This window comes from Lagenorhynchus albirostris, chromosome 1 (genome assembly GCF_949774975.1).
Source record: "Lagenorhynchus albirostris chromosome 1, mLagAlb1.1, whole genome shotgun sequence".
Taxonomy (NCBI): Eukaryota; Metazoa; Chordata; class Mammalia; order Artiodactyla; family Delphinidae; genus Lagenorhynchus; species Lagenorhynchus albirostris.
In genome coordinates this window covers 135,585,078-135,609,602 of record NC_083095.1, presented here as the reverse complement: position 1 = coordinate 135,609,602, position 24,525 = coordinate 135,585,078, and the positions used below count along the sequence as shown (strand labels likewise).

General features: G+C 46.6%; 1 protein-coding gene across 1 annotated transcript in view; it reads left to right on the top strand.

Annotated features, from left to right (window-relative positions):
* Positions 1-24,525, top strand: part of LOC132532105 (OTU domain-containing protein 7A) — a 383,571-nt gene that overhangs the window by 337,351 nt on the left and 21,695 nt on the right. The window contains exons 10-11 of the mRNA XM_060170306.1: positions 20,182-20,309; positions 22,415-22,564. Of these exons, the coding sequence (XP_060026289.1) occupies positions 20,182-20,309; positions 22,415-22,564 (278 nt within the window). The remainder of the gene's footprint in view (positions 1-20,181; positions 20,310-22,414; positions 22,565-24,525) is intronic.

Genomic DNA, 24,525 nt, shown 5'->3' with positions numbered 1-24,525 from the left:
CTTCCAGGGTGGGGAAGATGTGGCGAATGACAGCAGTAATGATGAGAATAACAGGTCACAGTCACCACATACTGTGTCCCCCCCCCCCGAGTCCTCCCATCCAGGAGGCACTTGACGGACAGTCACATGGCTGGTTCGGGTCATCTGACTCCTAAGGCCATGGCCTGGGCACTGCTGCTGCTCCCTGGGGCCCCAGAGGACTCAGAGCAGGAGAGTGGGGGCAGGCAGCAGACGACATCTGTTTGTCCCTGTCGCCCCTCACAGGGACTCGGGTTTGCCAAGGTCGAGGCAGGACCACCACATAGAGGCCCTTAGGTGATGGGCAGCGGCTGTGTCCCCTACTGTCCCCTCCTCTTTCTCCCACTCCTTAAGCCCTGAGGATATGGGGTCGGGGGAGAAGATGCTGGACCAGCTGACCACTCGCCCGGTGCTCGGGCATTGCTGAGACCTGCCTACCCGATGGTAGCTGCCCTGTGCCTCCAAATGTCCCCCTCCTCGCAGGACCCCTTCACCATTAGTTTGGTTTCAGTTGTAAAGATGGAAGTGTTTTTGGCCACAACACGCAACTCTGACCAGGGATTGAACCCAGGTCACGGCAATGAAAGCCTGTAATCCTAACCACTAGGCCACCAGGGAACTCCCGCCCTGGTCTTTTTAAGTTCCCTCCATGCAACTTGGACCAGAAGGTTTGGGGAGCAGGTAAGCATCATACTGGCCACTAGTGTCCTCTTCCGTGAGAGGTGCTGGGTGGGCAACCCCAGGTGCGGGCAGGATTCTGACACGTGCCAGGGCCTCGGGAGGATCCCTTTGCCTGTCGCTCTGCACAGATCATGGCACAGAAATGCTCTGCAGGTGGTGTCCCAGCCCCATGTCTGGTTTCTCCTGGATTTTAAATGATCCCAGGGGCTCCAATCCTCCCCCACCCCATGCCCTCCCAAGCCAGGGCACAGGGTTTTTTTGTTTTGTTTGTTTGTTTTTTAACATCTTTATTGGAGTATAAGTGCTTTACAATGCTGTGTTAGTTTCTGCTTTATAACAAAGTGAATCAGTTATACATATACATATGTTCCCATATCTCTTCCCTCTTGCGTCTCCCTCCCTCCCACCCTCCCTATCCCACCCCTCTAGGTGGTCACAAAGCACCGAGCTGATCTCCCTGTGCTATGCGGCTGCTTCCCACTAGCTATCTACCTTACATTTGGTAGCGTATATATGTCCATGCCACTCTCTCGCTTTGTCACAGCTTACCCTTCCCCCTCCCCATATCCTCAAGTCCATTCTCTAGTAGGTCTGTGTCTTTATTCTCATCTTGCCCCTAGGTTCTTCATGACCATTTTCTTTTTTTTCTTAGATTCCATATATATGTGTTAGCATATGGTATTTGTTTTTCTTTCTGACTTACTTTACTCTGTATGACAGACTCTAGGTCCATCCACCTCACTACAAATAACTCAGTTTTGTTTCTTTTTACGGCTGAGTAATATTCCATTATATGTATGTGGCGGGCGCAGGGTTTTCTGGCCTAATAACTGCAGTCTGCAGGGCTGTGTGTGGGCTCCGGACAGTCACCTGGACCCACAGCAGCAGGTAGATCCCAGACACAGGTGGGGAGCTTCTAGAACCAAGGCTGTTTTGGTTCTGACACGTTACTATGGTAACATTTGAGCTCTGTGAGAGAGACCTCACAGAGGCTTTTAGTCGCTCTCACGGGACCTCCCCACATCCTCCTCCCTGGAGAGTTCTTATGCGGTCACACCACAGAGAACAGGACTGTTTCCTCCTTCTAGGAGGTGTACCCCTGCTGGGGGGTCCACCTTCTCTTGGGGTGCAAAAGTCCAAAAGAGAGACTTTTCTTGAGCAAGTTGTCAGCATCTCTGCATTTTGCCTCTGTCTTCTCTTGGCAAAGGGAAGAGGGTCCCCTCCTCGTGCTGAGCTGAGGGACGGGGAGCATCCCTGGGGCTCCAGGGTTGCGGAGACTGAGCGCGAATCCTGGGAGGAGGCCTGGGCCACGCTGCCTTCAGGACTCTGCCTATGAGGGAGAAGCCCAGAGGCCAGGCCTGAAGGGTGGGCGCAGCCATTGGCTTGGGGCACCACTTCCTCTGTCCAGGGAATGGAGGGCAGAGACCCTCAGCTGCGGGGAGGTCTGAAGACCTGCAAAAGCACGTCCTTGGAAATGGAGTCAGCATTAGGACCTCCCCCAAGCCCAGCGGGCACCCAAAGGAGGAGAGCCAGGATGGCCTTGGCTGCCCTCTGGCCTCTCCTGTCTGGCCTGCGCTGGCCCCTCAGGGGGCACAGGTGCTGCCAGAGAATGGGGAGGAGGTGAAGTGAGAAACAGAGAAGAACCGGCTAGGCCTGCAGTGGGCTCAGCTCAGGGCTGATGTGATAGCCCCCTGAACAGAACTAGGAAAAGTGACCAGAAAGGCCACACAGAGTTTATCCTGAGGAAAGGAGAGAGCTGGGCAAATGAGTGCATTTGCAGGTACAATGGCGAGAAAAACTACAGTGGCTTTCCTCGTGTTCCCCCCACGCCCTGGGAACCTGGCCACCATGGTGAGTGACAAGTGCAAGCACTGCTCCTGCCCAGCCAGCCCCTGGCCGCCTGGCCCTGGGACAGATGGAGACAGACGCCACACTGCGGCTCCCAGCATGGACACTGGCCCAGTATCATTTTTTTTCCAGAAAGCAACCAGGTTAAGTATCTGAAGAGGCCGGAAGGGACCAAGGGCCAGACCCAGGGATGCGCTTGGCCTGCTTCCTGCCTTCCTCCTGCACGACTCGCAGTGGCCGGTCCCCAGGCTCACTGGCCAAGCCCCAGCAGGAGACCCTGGAGGCAGGGATGCCTGTCCACAACTTGACCACGGAGAAGGGTGGAGACCAGGCTGGGGTCTGGGCAGGGCGGGCCACCAGCCAGAGAGCCACCGTGGACAGGCTGCTCAGGACTGGTGACCACAGAGCGGGATGCCCTCCAAGACCTCAGGAAGGCAAGGCCAGTGTGAGCTCCCTGCTGAGTTCAGATGCGTGAGAAAGATGGGGTGGCGCCTGCACCCGCAGACGCGGCAAACATGGTGAGAGCCGAAGCAGGCAGAGGCGGGGGCTTCCACGCAGGCGCACTCAGAACTACAGGACCCGTTGTCTCTGCTGCTCCTACTTGCAAATCAAAACGTGTATGTTTCTCTGTGGCTAAAATGAGAAATCAGACGTTCTGTGCTGCTGCTCCTCCAGAGACCCTCTGAGGCACGACGTGTGAAGTGTGACCTCCTTCACACTGCTGCTGGGGTTTACAGCCCCTCCACCAAAGATGAACTAGGCTCGCCCGTCACCAGGGCTGCAAGTGGGGCCATGGGGAAGAGGGCTGCTCCCCAGAAGGAAAAGGAAGACACGGAGGAGAGAAGAAAATAAGTCCAGCCTAAGTCATGCAGGTCTGCAGGGAAAGCAGTGCTGAGGTGAAGTTGTCCGTCACCGGCTGGCACGTGCAGCGCTGCCCCCCCCATGCTGGACACTGCGGGAAGAGGGGGTGTGTGCAACGGGAGGAATCCATTACTTGTTCCCAAACCGGTAAAATCTCTGAAAGCAGTTAGTTAGTGGTGGCCTCTGGGTGCTTCATCTGGTTTCAAGGCAACTGAGAACTAGGAAGGGGGGATGCCTGGTGGACCCCGACCAGAGGCCCAGACTCAGATGACCTGGGTTAGAGTCCCAGGCTGGGCGTGTGATCTCAGGCCCGTCTCCCAAGCTCTCTGAACGTCCGTGTTGTTCAGATGTAAAATGCACTTGGTAATGACGTCCCTGCCAGGCTGTATCGGTTTTTGATGGTTGTGGAGAAAACCACACCAAAACTGGGTGGCTTAAAGCAGACCCACTGGATTTGCTCGTATGCTGGGGGCCAGCAGTCTGGTCTGGAATTGCCTGGAGCTGCTCCTGGGGCTGCAGCATCTGGCAGTTGGTGTGGGTGGGGCTGCATAGTCCAGGATGGCCTGGTTCACAGCTCTGGCTCTCGCTGGGCCTCTGTCCAGATGGGCTTTCATCCTTGAGAAGGCTCAGGCTCCTTACAACATGGATCAGAGCAGGAAGAGGAGGCAGCCCCCATTGTGGAGGTGCGGCTCAACTCTCTGCTTGCATCGTGTTTACTAATGTCCCACTTGCCAAAGCAAGTCCCACGGCTGAGCCAGCCTCTGGGCAGAGAAAGAGACTCCATCCTTAATAAGAGGAGGGGCAAGGTCACATTGCAAATAGACAAGCACACAGCAGTAAGAAGGCTCTGTGGCCATGAAAGCAATCAGCCACATTCTCTGATGCTGTTGGGATGAGGCGGTGAAATCATGGGTTTGAAAGTGTTTGGAAAGAAGTTTATACAACTGTAAAAATAATGTTTATTAAGACATTGTCACACTCAGCCTGTGAGTTGGCCTGCCTGCTGCCTATATGGTATGTTGTAAAGGCCCATCCCAAATACTTGAAATGTGTTCCTTTTCCCTGACTTTCCACTGGTTCATCTCACTGTCCATAGTGTAGTGGTTATCACATTCGCCTCACGCTCGCTCATCTCAGTGTCTGATATTCCACCCTTAGAAATTCATTCCTTTGAGTCTTGAAAACGTTGGAGCTTTTAGGGGCTGTCAGGAGTCTCTGACTGTAGAGCAGATCCTTCCTGTGAGCTTATATGTCAGGGTTACTGCACTGTATACTCTGCAGCCTGACCTCCAGAGCCTGGACCTCTGGGAATGGAACACAAAAACAGCTTATAGGATTGCACTGGACACAGTGAGGATTGGAGAGAGGAAGGCATGAACCTCTGCTGGGCACCTACCTGCCTTACATACTACCTAAGTGTCACCACCTTACACCCTTTATCTCCACTTTATAAATTAGGCATCATCCTCCTTTGTACGTTGGAAAACTAATGCTCTGAGAGATTAATTGACTTACCTCCAGTTTGTAACTGCTGGGGCTAGAATGCAGACCCAGACCTGAGTCCAGAACCCTGCAGTTTCCCAGAGCATACACTGTGACAAGCTTTATAGCTTCTCAAGAAAGAGTGTACTTGCAAATAGACTTTTTTGGATCCTTGTGTATTTGAATCTGTCTTTATTCTGTCTCACCCTTGGTGGATAGTTTGTCTGGGTATAAAATTCTAACTTTAAATTCATGGAATGAATGATGTCATCAAAGGAAATAAATCAGACAGAAAGCTATCAGCTTCCTGGCACTCAGTCCAGGTTGGCTAATTTGAAATAAAACAATTATATAAAATCAAAGACTAAATATATTCAACTTCTTACTTTGTCTTTATAGGCTGTGAAAAAGATTTATTCATTAACTCAACATGTATTAATTGCCTGCTATGTGCTGTGCATTTGCACACACACTATCTCATTCTGCCATCACAGTAACCCTGTGAGATAAGGATTGTAACTCTCATTTAAAGTATGAGGAAACTTGGATTCAGGATAAAAATGATTTGTCCAGGGTAATCTACTGAGTGGAAAAGCCATAGTTCAAATTCAGGTATTCTGCCTCCCAGGTTCCCTGGTCCCTGCTTTTCCTCCTACCCCTTGGCTCAGAAGCCTCTGTCTCTGTTTATAGAGAATTGGGTTCTTGCTCTTTTCTGTGAGTGATAGAATAAGGCCTCTTTGTTTTCTAGTCCAATTCCAGGATGTGTTTCAAGGGAGTATCATTTCAGATCCCAGCCTTCATTAACAACAGACTAAACCTTTACCATCAGTTGTCTTTCTCTGTGAATGTACAGAAAGGCATTTTCCAACTCAGCCTCCCTGAGTCTCCCTTTCCTCCTTGCCAAATATTGAAAACCTTTGTAAGCATTAGTTCTATGATGAATTAATGAGAGGAATTATTTTAAATTACCAAGCAATATCCAACAGTCACTATACTCTTGGGAGGCAGGGAGAAAACCAGGACCCTCTCAGTTTGAAGAATACAATGTAGACCCCATTAGGGAAATGAAAATTAAAACCACTACATACCTGTAAGAAGGTCGAAAAGAAAATATATTGGCAATACCAGGTGGTGGTGAGAATGCAAAGCAAATTTTACATCACATTGTTGGTGATGTAAAATGACACAACCACTCTGGAATACAGTTTGACAGATTCTTGTAAATTTAAAAATACGTTTGCCATATGACCCAGCAGTCCTACTCCTAAGTATTTACCCTAGAGCTGTGGTTCGCAACCAGGGATGATTTTGCCCCCATGGGACATTTGGCAAGGTCTAGAGATATTTTGGTTGTCACAACTGGAGGGTGGGCTGGATACTGCTAGAATCTAATGAGCAGAAGCTGGGGATGCTGCTAAACCTTCTAAAATGCACAGAACAGCACCCCAAAACAAAGAATTATCTGGTCCAAAATTTCAATAGTGCCAAGATTGAGAAAATCTGCCCCAAAGAAATGAAAATGTACATTCACACAAAGTTCTATGTAAAATGTTTATAGAAGTTCTACTCATAATTGCCAAAAACTGGAAATAACTCAAATGTCCATTGATAAACAAATTGGAGTACATCAATATTATGGAATACTATTCATGAATTAAAAACAAACTATTGATACATGCAACAACTTGCATGAAAGGATCAAGTCTCAAAAAGTTATATGTTGTATGTATGATGTCATTTATACAACATTATCCAAAAGGCAAAACTATAGTGATGGAGAACAGATCAGGGTTCCATTTACTTACACATGAATGTCCGACTTTCCAATATCATTTCTTGAAAAGACTATTCTTTCATCACTGAATTGCTTTTACCTTTTTCAGAAACCAATAGGCAATATTTATATGGGTTTTGAGGGGAGTTTCTCTATTATGTTCCATTGAAATATGTGTCAATGCTTTTGACAATATCACCCTCTTGGATACTGTCACTTTATAATAAGTCTTAAAATTGGGTAGCATCATTCCTCCAACTTTATTCTCTTTTTTCAATATTTCTGGTCTTTTTTTTTTCTTGCTTTCCCATACAAATTTATAGAATCACCTTATCTATATCTGAAAACTATCCTGCTAGGATTTTTATTGGTATTGCATTAAATCTATACATGAATTCGGGGAGGATTGAAATCTTTAAAATGTTGAGTCTACTTACACATCTTTTTCCATGTATTAGGGAGACACTATATGTCTCTTCATTTATTTAGATCTTCTTTGATTTGTTTCATTAGCATTTTATAATTTTCATCACACAAGTTCCATACATGTTTTATTAGATTTATACCTGAATATTTCATTTGGAGCTATTGTAAATGTGCGTGTGTGTGTGTGTACATGCACATGTGTATGTGTTTTCATTTGGGTCTGCAATTATTCATTGCTAGTTATAGAAATGTGATTTGATGTTTGTTTTGACTTTGTATTCTGTGATGTCACGAAACTCATTTATCAGCTCTAAGAGGTTTTTTGTCGATTCCCTGGGATTTTCCACATAGACATTCATATCATCTATGGGTAGGGATAGTTTTATTTCTTCCTTTCCAATCTCTATGCCTTTTATTTCTTTTTCTTGACTTATCGCACTAACTAGGATTTCTAGTATGATGTTGAGTGGACATGGTGAGAGAGGACACCCTTCCCTGGTTATCAGTCTTAGTCAGAAATCTTTCATCAATATGATGTTTGTTATAGGTTTTTAGTAGGTATCTTTTATCAGGTTGAGGAAGTTTCTTTCTATTCCTTTTTTCAAGAGTTTCTGTCATTAATGAAAGCTGAATTTTATCAAATACATTTCTACATCAATTAATATGATCATGTGGATTTTTTTTGTCTTTAGACCATTAATGTGGTGGGTTACATTGAATGATATTTGAATATTGAACCAGGGATTCCATTGCAGGGAATCCTTGAATTCCAGGGATTAATTCCATTTTCTCTTGGTGTACTGAACTTTTTATTTTGTTCATTCAATTTGGCAATATTATGTTGAGAATTTTTGCATCTGTGACCATGGAGGTTATTGGAATGTAGTTTTCTTTTTATATACTACTGTCTTTGTCTAGTTTTGGTATCAGAGTAATGCTAGTCTCATAAAACAAGTTGGGAACTATTACCTCCTCTTCTATTTTCTAGAAGAGATTGTATAGAACTGGTAATATTTATTCTTTAAATGTTTGGTAGACTTCACTGAACCTATGAAATCATCTGCAACCAAACATTTCCTTTTCAGAAGTTTATTAACTATAAATTCGATTTTTTTAATAGTTACAGAAAAAAGTAGGTTTGGGTAGCTTGTTGTTTTTGAGAAATTGTTCCATTTCATCTAAGTTGTTGAATTTATGTGCATAATATTGTTTGTAATTTTCCCTTTTTTAACTTATAAATATCTTGGAGGGACTTTAGTGATATTCCCTTTCTTTTCAGACTCAGCAATTAGTGTCTTTCTCTTTTTTTTTTTTGGTCAGCCTTGCTAAAGTTCTATCAATTTTATTAAAGTTCTTTTAAAAGAACCAGTTTTGTCTCAATTGATTATCCCTACTGACTTTTAGATTTTAATTTCATTGGTTTCTGCTCTTACCTTTAGAGTTTCCCTCCTTCTGCTTGCTTTGGGTTTATTTTACACTGATTCTTCTACTTTGTTCAGGTGAAAGTTTAGATTATTGATTTGAGATCTTTCTTTTTTGTAATATATGCATTTTGGGGCTATAAATTTCCCTCTAAGAACTGCTTAGCTGCATACAACAAATTTTGATACGTTGCATTTTTATTTTCATTCTGTTTAAAATATTTTCTAATTTCCCTTGAGACTTTCTCTTTTACCACTGAATTATTTAAAAGTGTATTGTGTAATATGTTTTTGTTGTCTTTCTTTACTAATTCTAGTTTAATTGCATTATGGTCTGACAACATAATTGGTATGATTTAAATTACTTAAAATGTGTTCAGTTTTGTTAAGGAGTAAGCATATTGTCTATCTTTGTGAATATTCCATGTGCATTTTTTTTTTTTTTTTTTTTTTTTTTGCGGTACGCGGGCCTCTCACTGTTGTGGCCTCTCCCGTTGCGGAGCACAGGCTCCGGACGCGCAGGCTCAGCGGCCATGGCTCACGGGCCCAGCCGCTCCGCGGCATGTGGGATCTTCCCGGACCGGGGCACGAACCCGTGTCCCCTGCATCGGCAGGCGGACTCTCAACCACTGCGCCACGAGGGAAGCCCTCCATGTGCATTTTAAAAAGATGTGTATTCTGTACTTGTTAGATGGAGTATTCTGTTGATGTCAGTTAGATCCAATTGACTGATGGTTTTGTTCAAATTTTCTATACACTTGATGATTTTCTGTCTACTTGTTCTTTCAGTTACCAAGAGAGAAGTTTGTAGCCCTACAATTGTACTTGTGGCTGTTTCTGTTTCTCCTTTCAGTTTTGTCAGTTTTTTCTTCTAAGTATTTTGAAGTCTTATTGTTAAATCCACGTTCATTTAGGACTATTCTATCTTCTTACTGAATCTTATCCTTTTATCATTATGTAGTATTTCTTTTTATCTGGGGCAATTTTCTTTGCTCTGAAGTCTACTTTGCCTGATATTGATAAAGTTTCTCTAGTTTTCTCTTGATTAAAATTTTCATGATCTGTAATTTTCCATCCTTTTACCTTTAACCTACCTATATCATTATATTTGAAGTGAGTTTCTTCAACACAGCAAATAGTTTTCATTGATTCTAACAATTTCTATCTTTTAACTGCTGCATTTAAACAATCTGTATTTAATGTAATGATTGACATGCTTGAATTTAGCTTTTTCGTTTTATTATTTGTTCTCTTTTTCCTTTTGTTTTTTTTTTGTTCCTATGTTACCCTTTCCTTGTTTCAGTTATTTGAATTTTTTAAGTTTCTATTTTAATTTAACTTTTGTGATTTTAACATCTCTTCATATAATTTTTAAGTGGCGGTTCTAGGGCTTCCCTGGTGGCGCAGTGGTTGAGAGTCCGCCTGCCGATGCAGGGGACACGGGTTCGTGCCCCAGTCTGGGAAGATCCCACATGCCGCGGAACGGCTAGACCCGTGAGCCATGGCCACTGAGCCTGCGGGTCCGGAGGCTGTGCTCCGCAACGGGAGAGGCCACAACAGCGAGAGGCCCATGTACTGAAAAAAAAGAAAAAAAAGTGGTGGCTCTAGTAATTACAATATACATACTTTAAGCAATCCCTTTTGGAATTCAAGTGAAATTCAAAATCCTTGTCACTATATGGGTCCCTTATCTTCTCCTTTATGTTTTAATTTTCTTATGTATTGCATCTACATACTTTAAATACCCCACCAGCCAATATAATAATTTTAATGTGAGTCTTCAAATATATATTAAAGAACTCAAGAGGAAAAGGATAGTCTGTTAATAGGTATGCAGATCATGACTGTTTCTGTTGTGCTTCCTCCATTTCTGATATTCCAACATTTCTTCTTGTATCATTTTCTTTCAATCTGAACATTTTCCTTTAATTTTTTTAGGGAGATTTGGTGGTTATGAATCCCCTTTTCTTCATCTGAGAATATGTTTATTTCACCTTTATACCTGAAGGATATTTGTACTGGATATTGAATTCTAGTTTAACATCCTTTAAAAATCTTGTTTCTCCTTCTTCTGGCTTCCAGTGGTTCCTGATGAGAAATCTACAGTCATTCGAATTATTGTTCCCCTGTTGAGAGTGTCACTTTTATCTGGCTGCTTTCAACATTTTTCCTCTGTCCTTAGGTTTCAGCAATTTGATTTTGTTGTGTCTGGCCATGGATTTCTTTAGGTTTATCCTCTTTAGTTCTCTGAGCTTCTTAAATCTACAGGTTTGTATCTTTGCACAGCTTAGGAAGCTTTCAGTCATTATTTATTTAAATTTTTTTTTCTTTTTAGGGGCACTGTACTCTTTCTCCTTATTGGACCCTCATGACATGAGTATTACACCTTTGGCGTTGACTGACAAGTCACTGAAATCCTCATTTTGTCAATCTTTTCTTCTCCCTCTTCTTCAGATTGGGTCATCTGTTGATCCATCTTCAGATTTACTGACCCTTTTTCTTTCTCATCTCCAATCTGCTGTTGAGTCCACTCAGTGAATTTTTTCTTCCAATTGTTGTATATTTAGGGTCTAAAATTTCCATCACTTATTGGAGCATTTTCATAATGACTTCTTTAAAATCTTTGTCAGATAATTCCGATATCTACCAACTCAGAGTTGGTGTCTTTTGATTGCTCTCTTCCTTGGGCATTGAGATTTTTGTGGTTCTTCATATGTCGAGTACATTTGGATTGCATCCTGGACATTTTGGATCTTATGAGATTCTGAGTCTTGTTTATAATCTAAGAAAAATGTTGACTTTTTAATTCTATCAGGTAGGTTCATACTGTAAATTTCAACCTGCCTTCTCTGGGCTGTGGTTTTCAAAGCCTTTGCTGTCCTATTTGGCTAAGCTTCACATTATGCAGTCTGTGACCTGGGCGGGGGTCTCTTCAGTAAGTCGTCAGAGCCTTTGGTGTACTGATTAGGACAGATCCACGCATGCATAGCTCACAGTTGGGGAGAGGGGAGTCCAGGAGTTCATAAACAACCTCATGGGATTGTTTTCTGAAGCCCTCTTTTTATAATCTTCCAGGTACTTTTTGGTTCCCTGGGACTCCCTTTTCTGTCCTCCAGCCAGAATGCACCACTGTGCACATAGCCCTGTCCTGCACCCTGCTCATGCAGGACTTGTGTATGTTTTATATTGTCTCCCCTTCAGACTGCAGTATCCTGTTGGTGCAGCCAACCCAATGCTTCTTTTTGATTCTTTTCCAAACCCTAGCTCAGTGCTGGCCACTTGGGGCTGTGTGTACCTACAGAGCCAGATCCAGGAGCAGCAGGCACGGAGCTAAGCACTTGTGCCTCCACACACCCCCAGGGGAGGCATTCCTGCCTGGAGCCCATGACACCAGTGCCGAGACCTGAGCCATTATCAGGCGGGGAGCAAAGGCCAGCCCTCGTGGGATGAGTGCTCACACCATTTTCCCACACTCGTGCAGGGAGGGCTGGCCTTCTTAGAGGATAAGGATTCCCTAGAGATGGGGAAGAATAGCATCATCAGGCAGGAATTAGAGCCATGTCGTCTACTGAGCACATGTGTTATGTTCTGCGTCAAGCAGGGCTGCAAAGCTGTCCTTATCATGACCAATGACAGAAACCTGAGTTTCAGAAAATTAAGTCAGTTCCCAGCATCCCACAGCCCAGAAGAGACAGAGCCAGGATCTGAACTTGGAACTGACCACAAACATAAACCCATGCTCTTATCAAATGCAAAACAGGCATGAAAAGCAAGAATCAAGAACTTATCCTGAGATTTGTGATGAAAGTAATCAATTTTGTTCTTTAACCTTTTATAAAAGAAAAGCTTACTTGCTCACCATTAGATGAGACAGGTTATGGAGGCTGAGAGGCTGTTTGAACAAAGAGAAAAAGAGGCTGAGAGAGGGGGGCCATTTCAAGGACTCTTGGGCAGCCCCCACAGAGTGACTGACACCCCAGGCCCCTATTTCTCTTGTGTGCTGCTCATTTTGTAACTGACTTTCCATAATTTCATTGCTGTGTCTACATAATTTCATAATATGTTTGCTGCCTTTCTATTTTATTGGACTTTTTCAGAAATTACTAGAATCCTAAATGGTTACCTGATGTACAGTCTCAGAGGTATGAACTTAAGTCAGTCTTTTAAGGAAAGGTGAGTGGCATGCCACTGCTGGGAGGTGCCCACCCCGCAGGGTCAGGGCTTGGCCCCTTGTGGAAAAGGAGGCTTTCTTACAAATATTCCTCAAGGTGCTGTGACTTTTACCAGTGAACCAAGCAGGAAGAATGTTTGTTCACCTAACGAGTTCTCACATTTGCAAATGTGGAATCCAGGTCAAATTTTTAAAGACATTGCTAATTGAAAATATGATTGAAGCCAAACTCTTCATCTGTCAGGAGGCTTCCCTGACCTTCCTGTATAAAGCAGCCCCTTTTTAACCACTGTGCTTATTAACACCTGATAGTTATTTGTTTGATCATCTGTTAATTGTCTCTACCGCTTAGACCTGCATACATGTGCACACATGCACACACACACACACACACACACACACACACACACACACACACACACACACACACACACACACACACACACACACACACACACACACACACACACACCCCTAGCAACAGTGCTATACCCAGAGCAGATACTCAGTAAATATTTGTCACACAAATGACCCCAGCGTATTCATTTTAGGCAGTGAAATGAGTCCTCACCCCCAGGCTACCCTGGCCACAGTTGAGAAGCTCCTGTCAGAGCCCGAGACCCTCTTGGTCCCCTCAAAGTGCCAGGGGTGCCACCCTCCTTCCGTCCTGGATCCCCAGGCCATAGCGTTTAGTAAGGCCCTAGCAGCCTACACTGTGCCTTAGGAAATCTTTTGGAAAAGCTTCCCATCTGGGCAGACACAGTTCCTGACTGGATACAAAGGCCCACAGCAGGGCACCGGCTGGCCTCAGCCCCTGTGAGCCCCTCAGGGTGACTCTCCAGCCCCCCTCTGCACCTATGTGCCAGCTCATCAAAGATGTCGTCATGGCTCCAAACCCTGCCTGGGAGAAGGGGTCGAGTCCCACCACTGACAGAAATGCTGCCGTGCAGCTGTGAGAGGGGAGGAGACCCACATACCCTGACGGAGGCCTCTCTGGGATGTACTGTTAAGAGGAAAATCAAGGGTCAGAATAGCCCATGTAGTGCCCTGCCTTTCACCTAGAGGTAGGGGTGGGTATGTGTATAGAATCTAAATATGCACATACATTCATATTCCTCTATATGTGCGTATGCACACACACACAAACACATATATGCTTATATTTTTTAAATTTTTATTGAAATATAGTTGATTTACAATGTTGTGTTAGTTTCAGGTGTACAGCAAAGTGATTCAGTTGTACATATATATATATTCTTTTTCAGATTCTTTTCCATTATAGGTCATTACAAGATATTGAGTATAGTTCCCTGTGCTATACATTAGGTCCTTATTGTTTATTGATTTTATATATAGTAGCGTGTATATGCTAATTCCAAACTCCGCATTTATCACTCCCCCTTTCCCCCTTTGGTAACCATAAGTTTGTTTTCTATGTCTGTGGATCTGTTTCTGTTTTGTAAATAAGTTCATTTGTATCATTTTTTAGATTCCACACATAAGTGATATCATATGATATTTATCTTTCTCTGACTTACTTCACTTAGTATGATAATCTCTAGGTCCATCCATGTGTGCTTATACGTTTGGATGGGAGGGTACACCAGAAACTGATAACTATGTCACCATAGATAATCCCCATGGATGATGACTCTATAATTTATCCAAATTGGTACATTTGGAGGAGGGAGAGTGGCCACTGGCCATTGGTGACCCATAAAGCAGGACTTTCCTAAGCAAAACAGGAGGTGTGGTCACCTCACCTTGGGGAGGGGGACAGGGGAAGTGTCCTGGGGGGCCTGCACCCAAGCTGCGCCTCTGTGCGGCCGGGTGACTGCCCTTGGGCAAGACCCCACCGGCTGCCCAGACCGGCTTCCTTGTCCATGACATGGGCTCTTGCTGGGGTGGCCTCTAAGGCTGTGGCTGCCGTTTAAGCCAGGACACCCCCAAATCTGCACTGTGCATTTTCACTCCTGCCACCGACTTCCATGCCATCTGGACCTCACTCCACCACTCTTGCTTCTTGGTCCCACCAGGAGTGGGGGCCTGGCCCAGCCTCAGTCCAGGTCACCCCTTGTCTTCCTCAGGGGGTTTTCACTGGGTGGGTGAGGTATCCCTATGCTCCTGACTCCCCCTCCCCAGGTACACACTGAAGAAGAGGGAACAGGTGTGCTGTGGCCTAGAGCATGTGAGGAAGCTCTCAGACACGCCCAGATGTGAGGATGAAGCAGTTATATTGCATGTTAGTCTTAACAGTCACACCAATTAGGTGTTGTATTTTAGGGATTTTAAGTGTTTTTTCCCAGAGGTGAGATCGTATTTACAATCCCGCATCTAGCATTTGCTCAGTAAACTCACAGGAAGGTGATGTGAAGCCTTGGGATGAGAAGTGGACGTTAATATTCAGGACTGGTTTTGCTGGAGCTGATTTCTACCAACGGGCTCCATCACAGTAACTCACATGCGCAGGTCACTGTTCCAAAGCGTCATCCCAGTCATGAGCCCATTTGCCCCGCAGAGGAGCCTGAGGAGTTGTTGAGCCAATGTTCCAGCCTGAGTTTAATGAACAGGAATAGTCACTGAGGCTTTTGAAGCACAAGGGCATGGCCATGGTTTTGAAGGGAGAGCACAGAACCAGGACCCACCCCCAGTTCAAATTTTCTCCCTGCACCCTGGGAACAAGGAGCTGGAGCAAGTAGGGAAGGATATTGGGATTCTCCAGCTATGCCCAGGGTAGAGCTGGGACCCTCTCTGCAACCTCCTGGGCCACTGAGCAGAATCACAGTTGACTTTGGCTCTCATGTTCAACACCAAAACAGGAGTGAAGAAAGGTCGCTCTGCTCCAGGCGCGTCTCCATAACCCCCTCCCAGTTGGGCCTATACCCCCATCACTGCTGCCCATGTCTGGCCATGAGGCCTCCTGATGTATGTGGTGAAACTGCATGCTCCAGCCCTAGCACAGATCTGGGATGGATGGACAGACAGACAGGTGGGCAGGTGGATGGGTGGATGGATGGATGGATGGATGGACAAATGGATGGGTGGATGGATGGATAAATGGATGGGTAGATGGGTAGATGGGTGAATTAATGGACAAATGGATGATTGGATGGATGGATATATGGGTAGATGGATGGATGGGTGGGCGAATAGATAGACAAATGGATGCTTGGATGGATGGATGGACAGGTGAACAGGTGGATGGTGGGTGGATGAGTGGATGGAGGGATAAAAGATGGCTGTTCATGGTGCCAGCTTGTAGCAAGTACTCAATAAATATGTGCTGTTTTTTCAGTTTGAAATACAATGGCCCTGCTTTGAGTTTTGCATGAGCAGAAAGCCACGCCACTACAGTGGTGCCTAATACTTAGTCAGACGTTGCGCCGTGGTTGTTGTGGGTCCCCTCTGCGTAGCTGGTCGGGTATCTTTCTCTTGAGTACACAGGCTGTAAGTCTGTGTTCTGTCTTCTCCGTGCTGCTGCTTGTCTCGTTCAGCCATACACCTGCCTGTGAGCGCTCACTGTGTGACAGGGGTGAGCGAGCACCCGCTCAGAGCCCTTGACCTCACATACCCGTGGCTGGACAGGATAACTACCCAGGATGTTTGGAAATGTACCCCCGAGAGCATTGTGTTAGACTCCGCATGTGTGTATGTATATAACACACTCCCCTTCCACTTCCCTTCCCTCCCTGAAAAATTCAGTCCTAAATCCATAGGTTCATCAAAGCAAGGTGGGCACCTGCAGTGGGCAGAGTGGTGTTTTGTGGGTTTTTTTACCTTTTAGATTTTTATTAGTAGTTCTCTCTGAAAAATCAAAATAGTTAGCAAATTACTTTAGATTCATCAAGACTGTATATCCTTTGTATTTAGATCTTTAATGATGTACAACATAATACAAAACAAACCAAAGAGACTGATTTCTATGACTAGGTGCTATTCATTGTGTCATCCTAGAGCAAGGGGCTGGAGGGAGAGGCTGTTCTCCAGGGAGAACTGAGGTGCAGTTAGTGCTGGGTGACTAAATCACAGCTCTTTCTTCCCCACTTAATGTGCTGGGAAGGGGCCAATGATTTCTTAAACTGACAACTGTTTTCTAGAGCAGGGGGCTCTAAAATCTCGGGTAGCAGAAGACTGTGGTCCAAACGAGGCCAAAAGAAACAGGCTGGGGCAGGGAAGTATGGTAACTGCCTGGCAGAAAAGGCAAACTCAGGGCCCCAAGGGGAAAAGGGCATTCTTTGCACCTTAGAGACATTGCAGAACCAGTGTTAACGCTAAGTGACATCGTTAAAAGGGGAAAAAAACAAAACTCTGGAAGAACCTTTCAATTGCACTCAACTTGGATTAGAGGTCAGTCCACCCTTGCAGAGAAGGGAAACATCTAGCCCCAGAGCAGCACTGAGTCTGGCCCTCCCACCTCCTTCTCCCCAACTCCTTTTGGCAGCTGGGCCAGGTTTTGGATGAGGCCATACAGACCCCAGAAAGACCAGAGAAGTCTCTCTGGATGGCAAAGGTGGGAAGGACACTTCTCAGAATACAAATACTTTTACTATGGAAGGAGCCGGGACAGTTCCGGGGGCATATGCACACCCAAATCTTCCCCACTTTCTCCCCAGCTCAGGACCTAGAGGACACAGAGACCAAGGTCAGGGTGTCAGAGCCAGACAGAGTGAAGAGGGCAACTCAGGGGAAAGGAAGCAGCATTGGTTGGGGGCTGTTTACATACCAGGATCAAATAAGGAAATAGCTTAAGATTGGTAGAAACCAGGTTTCTCACTTTCGGAGAAAGGAGTTACAAGTAGAATGAACTCTGGGGTGTTAGATTGGAATTGGGAGTATCAGGGGACTCAGAGTTTCAGATAGATAGATGATAGGTAGATAGATAGATAATAGATGGATGGATAGATAGATGACAGATGAAAATGTCTATGTACACATGTGGATGTGTACACACACATGCACACACACGTTCCCCAGCTCTACTTACTGAGTCTAGGAGCAATGACATCAGCAATAATCATATTTTGGCTTCTAAACACCATTATCCACTATCTTAAAAAAAAAAAAAAAAAAGGAGAAATGGCTGAATCCAGGGCTGAAGCAGAAGAGATACAAGACGAATCTTGTTGACTGAAAAAAAAAATGCACAGCCTAAAAGTTGAAAGTTATGTTTTACTCGATGGACAGAACTGAGGACTTAAGCCTGGGACACAGACTGTCAGGTGGCTCTGAGGGACTGCTCCAAAGAGGTAAGGAGGGGAACCAGGATACATAGGCATTTTTGTAACAAAGACCGGGTGGTCAGAACATCAAAAGATTACTGTTAATTAAAGAAAACCAGACATCTCAAGTTAAGGAATTTAGTACTTTTCTGTGTATGGGAAGATGCAAGAGTCTGGGCTCACTGAAATCATTCCTATCAATATGTACCTCAGCTCTCTGTGGCCAGTATTCTGTGTTTTCTCATCCTGAGTCCTCTCAGTGTGCACCGTCGGGGGCGGCTGCCGAAGCTGACTGCTAGATGTTGGGCGGGGGCGGGGGGCATCCTGCTTCCATCCTGAGTTCCCTCAGGGCTCACCATTAGGGCACCTGTAGTGGCTGATGGCTGCAACAGCCTTTGTTTACTGAAATGGCAGGCGGCGTTTTTAGTTCACAACCTTGACCATCTTCTTTTGCTGGAAAGCAAAGATGTGCTCTAAAAAATGACGGGGGCTGTCACACAGACACAGATCCCACTTGAACAAGCCCCACTGACCAGGGCGGGTATCTGAGCATCAAGATAATCACATGGATGGATTATAACACAGTGAATCAAATAGAAGCCTGGAATCAGTAAATGTATCAAGGCTTGGTGAGGAGTGGAATATGTCTGTAGATTCCAAGTTCCTCCCCATAAAATGCTTATTAATTACGGAGAGGAAAGGAGCAGCTCTGCAAGAGGGAGCCTGGCTGACGGCCACGAGAGAGATCCACCCAACTGGACACCACGAGAAGGATGCAGTGTAACCCAATCTGCTCTGATTGTGAGGAAACACACACCCAGACCATGGACATTCTACACAATACTGGGCCTGTGGTCTTCAAAATGGCCTAGGTCTTGAACGTCAAGTACCCTGAGGAATGTTCCAGACTGAGGACAGCTAAAGAGACACCGCAGCTGAATGCAGTACACCGTCCAGAACTGGGGCAGATGGCACGTGGTGACTGGGGTCTTTCACGGTGACAGATGCATTGTTGCCTTCGTGATTAGACGAATTCCCAGTTCTGATGGTGATGTAGGAGAATATATCTGCAGGAATGTAACCCCACTCACAGGAAATGCACACGAAGTTCTGCCGGGTGATGGGATTTCAGGTTGGCAATTTACTTTCAAATGGTTCAGAAGGGAAAAAAAGCTACTTATACTCTGCAAATTTTTTGTGAGCTTTTAGGTGCTGCCAATTTTTTTTAAGTCTTAAAATAAGGTATGTTGAGTCACCAGAAAAAGAACAAGAAAAAACTATTGGTACAATAACAACAAAACTCCCCAGGTGATTATGAGGCATCCCCAAGGATGCAGAGCCTTTGTTTGAGAAGCCACACAAGCAGTTGGCTGCAGGCTATGTACATAGAACCCTTTCCCCAGGCCACCCCACCCCAGAATTCTCAAGCGGGGCCACACTTGCTAACTCTGCCCCACCTGCTTAGAGACCGCCCTCAGTTAATTCTGGGTGCCCCGCCCCATTCGAGTGCCCAAGAGGCCCCATCAACCTAGGGGCACTGGCCTTCCTCTCTCCATGCTTCTTCCCTTTGGACTGGCCTGGTTGTTGAGAGACATCAAGGCTACATACAGTTCTCTGCCCATGTCCTAGAGTCATGAGTGATGCAGGTTTTGGAGCCCACTCTTCCCCTGAGCCTCGGAGAAGAGCCAGGGGATGGCTGGGGAGGGTCCGAGTGGCCTGGGTTGGGCATTCTGTCACTCCCTCCACTACCACTCAAGGCAGCCTTCTTACCACCATCTTCAGTCGGGGTATCCCCTAGAAAGGCCCACAGATCTTGGTAGCAGTGGACCCACCGGCCCATCAGACGTGCCCAGGCATACCTGACCCCCTGAGGGTAAAACTTCAGCCTAAGCTGCTGGTTGTGAGCATGAACCCAAGGGGGATCCTCCATGCCTCTTGCCCCAACTGCATCCCCGTCAACCCGCCCAGAGAACCAGCCCCCATGTTGTCACACACCCTGGGCGCCTCTGCCCCCAGGGAGACTGCATCTTAAAGGGAGCTGGCTGCCCACGTTGCCAGGTTCTCTGCTTTGGCTTCTCTCCTGAGACCACCCACCCCAGGGTCAGGGTGGAGAGCTGGGTTCAGTGTGCTTGCCAACATCGAGTGGCGTGGAGGGGGGCCGTGGCCTCAGCTGGCCGCGACAGCCAGGGTCCACGCAGGGAAGGGCCACAGGGAGGTGTTTTGTCCTCCACTCCTGTCCCGACTCGCTCCAGTGACAGGCTTGCTTCACTGTGTCCCTAGCATGGACAACGCCGAGGACCCTGTGTACGAGAGTCTGGAGGAGTTCCACGTTTTCGTCCTTGCCCACATATTAAGGAGGCCCATCGTCGTTGTAGCAGATACGATGCTGAGGGACTCAGGCGGGGAAGGTAAGTTTACTCATAATGAAACCGATGTATTTTATTCATCACCCAGAAAGTGTAACATCCCGAGTAAGGAAGGGACAGTCCAACGTAATGGCTGAGCCTCCAGAAGGACACAGAGCCTTACTCTGCCTGGACAAAGGTCTTATTTCTCCTTGTTTCTCCTCGACTCCACATGTTTCTGGCTCCTCCCAGTAGAGAAGGGATTACTCTTTTTTATTTAATATTTTTTTTTGGCCGTGCCACATGGCTTGTGGGATCTTAGTTCCCCGACCAGGGATTGGACCCGGGCCCTCAGCGGTGAAAGTGCAGAGTCCTAACCACTGGACAGCCAGGGAATTCCCAGGAGAGATTACTCTTGGCCGTCCATCCACCCTGTGTGTCCACGGCAGGAGAAATGTGGCTGAGTGGGGGTGGGGATGAACCCCGAGGGGATCCGGGCCCCACCCGTTGCCCACACCCTCCAGCAGTGCCGGCCTCACCCCAGGGCCACTTGGCCACTCAGCCACTCCAGTCCCCTCCTGCCCCTCGCATGTGTCTTAAAGAAGAAACAAGAAAGGCAGAAAATGCAAAGTCATCCGCAAGGCTGTGATGGGACCAGGGCTGGGGGAGAAGGAGGAAGGGATGGAGGACTTCCCAAGGCCGGTACCCGCTGCACTGCCAATCATGTGCACCCTCTCCCTCGGCCAGGCCACTACCTCCCAGGGTAGACACTGCCTCTCGCTTTACAGACGAGGAGCCCGACGCTCAGAGAGGCCACACAATGTGCCCCCAACTTCAGCTGAGGCCTTGAGGAAGCAGGGTCGACCCAGGCAGGGAGGGCTCCATGTGTGTCCTCTAGCCTTTCTGCTGGAGCCCACAGGGCACCATGCTCTCTGAAAAGGAGGGACACAGGAGGGGCCAGGATGGTGGATGGACCAGGAAGGTCACCCTAGTGTAAGTGTCCTGCCTCTCATGGCTGTGGTTACCACAGAAGGCAGGGAGCTGGGAGTACCTTGGTCACTCCCAGTGACACAGGCCTGCCGGGGTCTGCAGCTCTCTGGGTGCAGAGCCCGGCCTCCCATCGGGGTCCCTGTACTCATCAGATCCCACAGAGCTGGGTCCACACTTCCTTCCTTTGCACCTGTCCTGGAGGGTGCAGCCCTCTCAAAGGCGGACCCACCCTGCCTCTCAGCAGAGACGGGGGCAGAACCATGGTCACTGATATAGACAAAGCAAGGGTGGGGAGGAATCCTGAGCTCATCAAAGACATCCCTGATGTCAACTGTCTTTTCCTTCCACAGAAGGGCAGTGAGTCACTGAGTCTGAGGCCAAGAGGCAAGGTTCTTTGTAATTAAAAAACATGCCGTGTCAGGGCAGGTATTTCCAGTAGTTACTGTATTTCAGTGAGGATTTAGGCTTTTTCCCCCTTTTGGTAAGGAAATGAACAAGACTGTGTCCCAGTTGCTAAAGGAGCTGATCCCCGTCCCTCACTTCCCATCTGACTCACGACTTGGGCCTGGAGTGCTCTCACTGAGCTTCTCAAAACCTAGAACAAATAAACTCTCAAGCAGCACATACGTTTTTCTGTATGCAGATGCTTTTGTGAACACAGGAGAGGAATAAGTACATTCAGGAAAACACGGGTTTCTAGGTGGCCATCAGCACACGTCCTGGCTGACCATCTGGGGTGGGCGTTTTGATCACCTTGCCCGGACTCAGGGCAGCAGGCAGGCCCGGCAGGTCACAGCAGAATCCCCTCAGCCCTGCTTGTTCCTAGGGTGCAGCTTGACAGGGCGCAGGGACAAACGAGCCAGGAGGACTCTGCCCAAGGAGGCAGGTGGAGCAGGGTGCCCTGGTCAGGTACAGGACTTGGGGTCTAATGGGCCTGGCCCCTGCGAGCCTGGGCTTCCCTATCCATCGATGGCAAGCGTCACCTAGCTCCCAGGGAGCTCCTGCCAGGTGGGTGGAGGCCCCTCTGCTGTGGAGTAGGTGACAGATGACAACACCCGGGCCTGCAGCCTGAGCCCGCCCTCCCTTCCCTCCGCCCTGTCACCTCCCCCAGGATGGTGAGGGATACTGTCCACGCCCCCTCCAGATCCACATGTCCTCACCCTTGTTTGTGTCTGCAGCATTTGCTCCAATCCCCTTCGGAGGGATTTACCTGCCCTTGGAGGTGCCTCCCAACAGATGCCACTGCTCACCTCTGGTTCTTGCCTACGACCAAGCGCATTTCTCTGCCCTTGTGTCCATGGAGCAGAGAGACCAGCAGAGAGAACAAGGTACGCCCACCACCACCTAACAGTGCAAGGTGGGGAAGGGGTGGGCCGGGAGGGGCAGGAGGCAGAATATGGAGACCTCCCTGGGAAGCGCACTCAGCAATGATAGGTTTTGCCTAAAACTACCATATGCATGCAAAAAAATATCATTGAAAATAATGCCATTTGCAGCATCATGGATGGAATGGACTTAGATTATCGTTATCATAGATTATCATACTAAGAAACTTAGATTATTATAGTAAGTGATGTCAGACAAAGACAAATATCATACGATATCACTTATACGTGGAATCTAAAAAAAATGATACAACTGAACTTATTTACAAAACAGAAACAGACTCAGACAGAAAACAAACTTATGGTCACCAAAGGGGAAAGGGGAGGAGGGAAAAATTAGGAGTTTGGGATTAACATATACACACTATTATATATAAAATAGATGAATAACAAGAAACTACTATATACCACTACACTCAATATTTTCTAATAACCTCTAAGGAAAAAGAATCTGAAAAAGAATATATACGTATATATGTATAACTGAATCACTTTGCTTGTACACCTGAAACTAACACAACATTGTAAATCAATTATACTTCAGTTTTTAAAAAAAGAAAATAATGCCACAGACAACTTTTAATTTAAATTATGAAGCAAATTAATAATCAAGCCACCCTTAAATAACTTTCACTGTGGTTCCCTTTCACATGTACGCATATACTATATGGATGTAATTAATCTCAGATGTAATTTTTTTTCTTTTTTTTTTTGCGGTACGCGGGCCTCTCTCACTGTTGTGGCCTCTCCTGTTGCGGAGCACAGGCTGCAGACGCGCAGGCTCAGCGGCTATGGCTCATGGGCCCAGCCGCTCCGCGGCATGTGGGATCTTCCCGGAGCGGGGCACGAACCTGTGTCCCCTGCATCAGCAGGAGGACTCTCAACCACTGTGCCACCGGGGAAGCCCTCAGATGTAATTTTTAAAAGCCCGTCTACTTTGTTAGACCAACCAGACGATCAAAATATTAAAACTCTGGACTAGTAATAAACTTACACTTAATAAACAAACAAATAATTAATTAATTAAAAGCCCGTCTAGTGCAGAGAGTCAGCAAATTACAGCCCACTGCCTGTTTGTAAATAAAGTTTTATCGGAAACAGCCACACTTGTTCAAAGACATATTGTCTGTGGCTACTGCTTTTGTGCCCTAACAGCAGAGTTGAGAAGCAACCCCAGAGGCTGTGTGGCCTGCAAAGACTAAACTATTTACTAATGAGCGCTTTACGGAAAATGTTTGCCAGCCTCTGCTCTAAAGTAAGCTTTTGAATCAAAAGCTGGATTTTTCCATTCGAATCATTACATGGGAGTTTCCTGCCAGGAGCCATTTCAGTGCTGCAGAGAGGCTTGCCGGGCTGGGCCCACAGGCTGTGCACTGCACAACTCCAACCACCAGTCACATAGACTCATGTGGGGCCTGTCTTCAGTCAATGCATTATGTGTCTGCTGTGGAAATGGCGGGATTTTGTTTGGAATGTTAACTGCTGACGGATATGTGACTAACTGAGCAAATAAAGGGAAACTCTTCCTTTTTCACTTCTGTGTCTGGTTAGACAGAGAACTCCCAGGATGCTAAAAGAAGGAAAGACTGACCAGTTTCAGGGTCCCTGCCATAGGATGTGGTCCCAGGAAATCCATGGTGGCTCATCCTGTGGTGATGTGAGTCCAGAAGGAGAGGGAGCAGGGCTGCCACTGGCTGTAAGGGGACTATCACGTCCTTTTCCTGTGCTATTTACAGACATCTCGCTTTAGCCATAGGAAGACATGTTTCGTCATTAAGGCCTAGGTGCCATTTGCCTTTTCTGTTGTCTCTCTGCGTGTTGGCCAGTGAGAGCTGGCACCTCCCTCATGGCTTCCAGCTCTTCTCAAAGCTCACCGTGGCTCTGGAGAGACGGGAGGGCCCTTT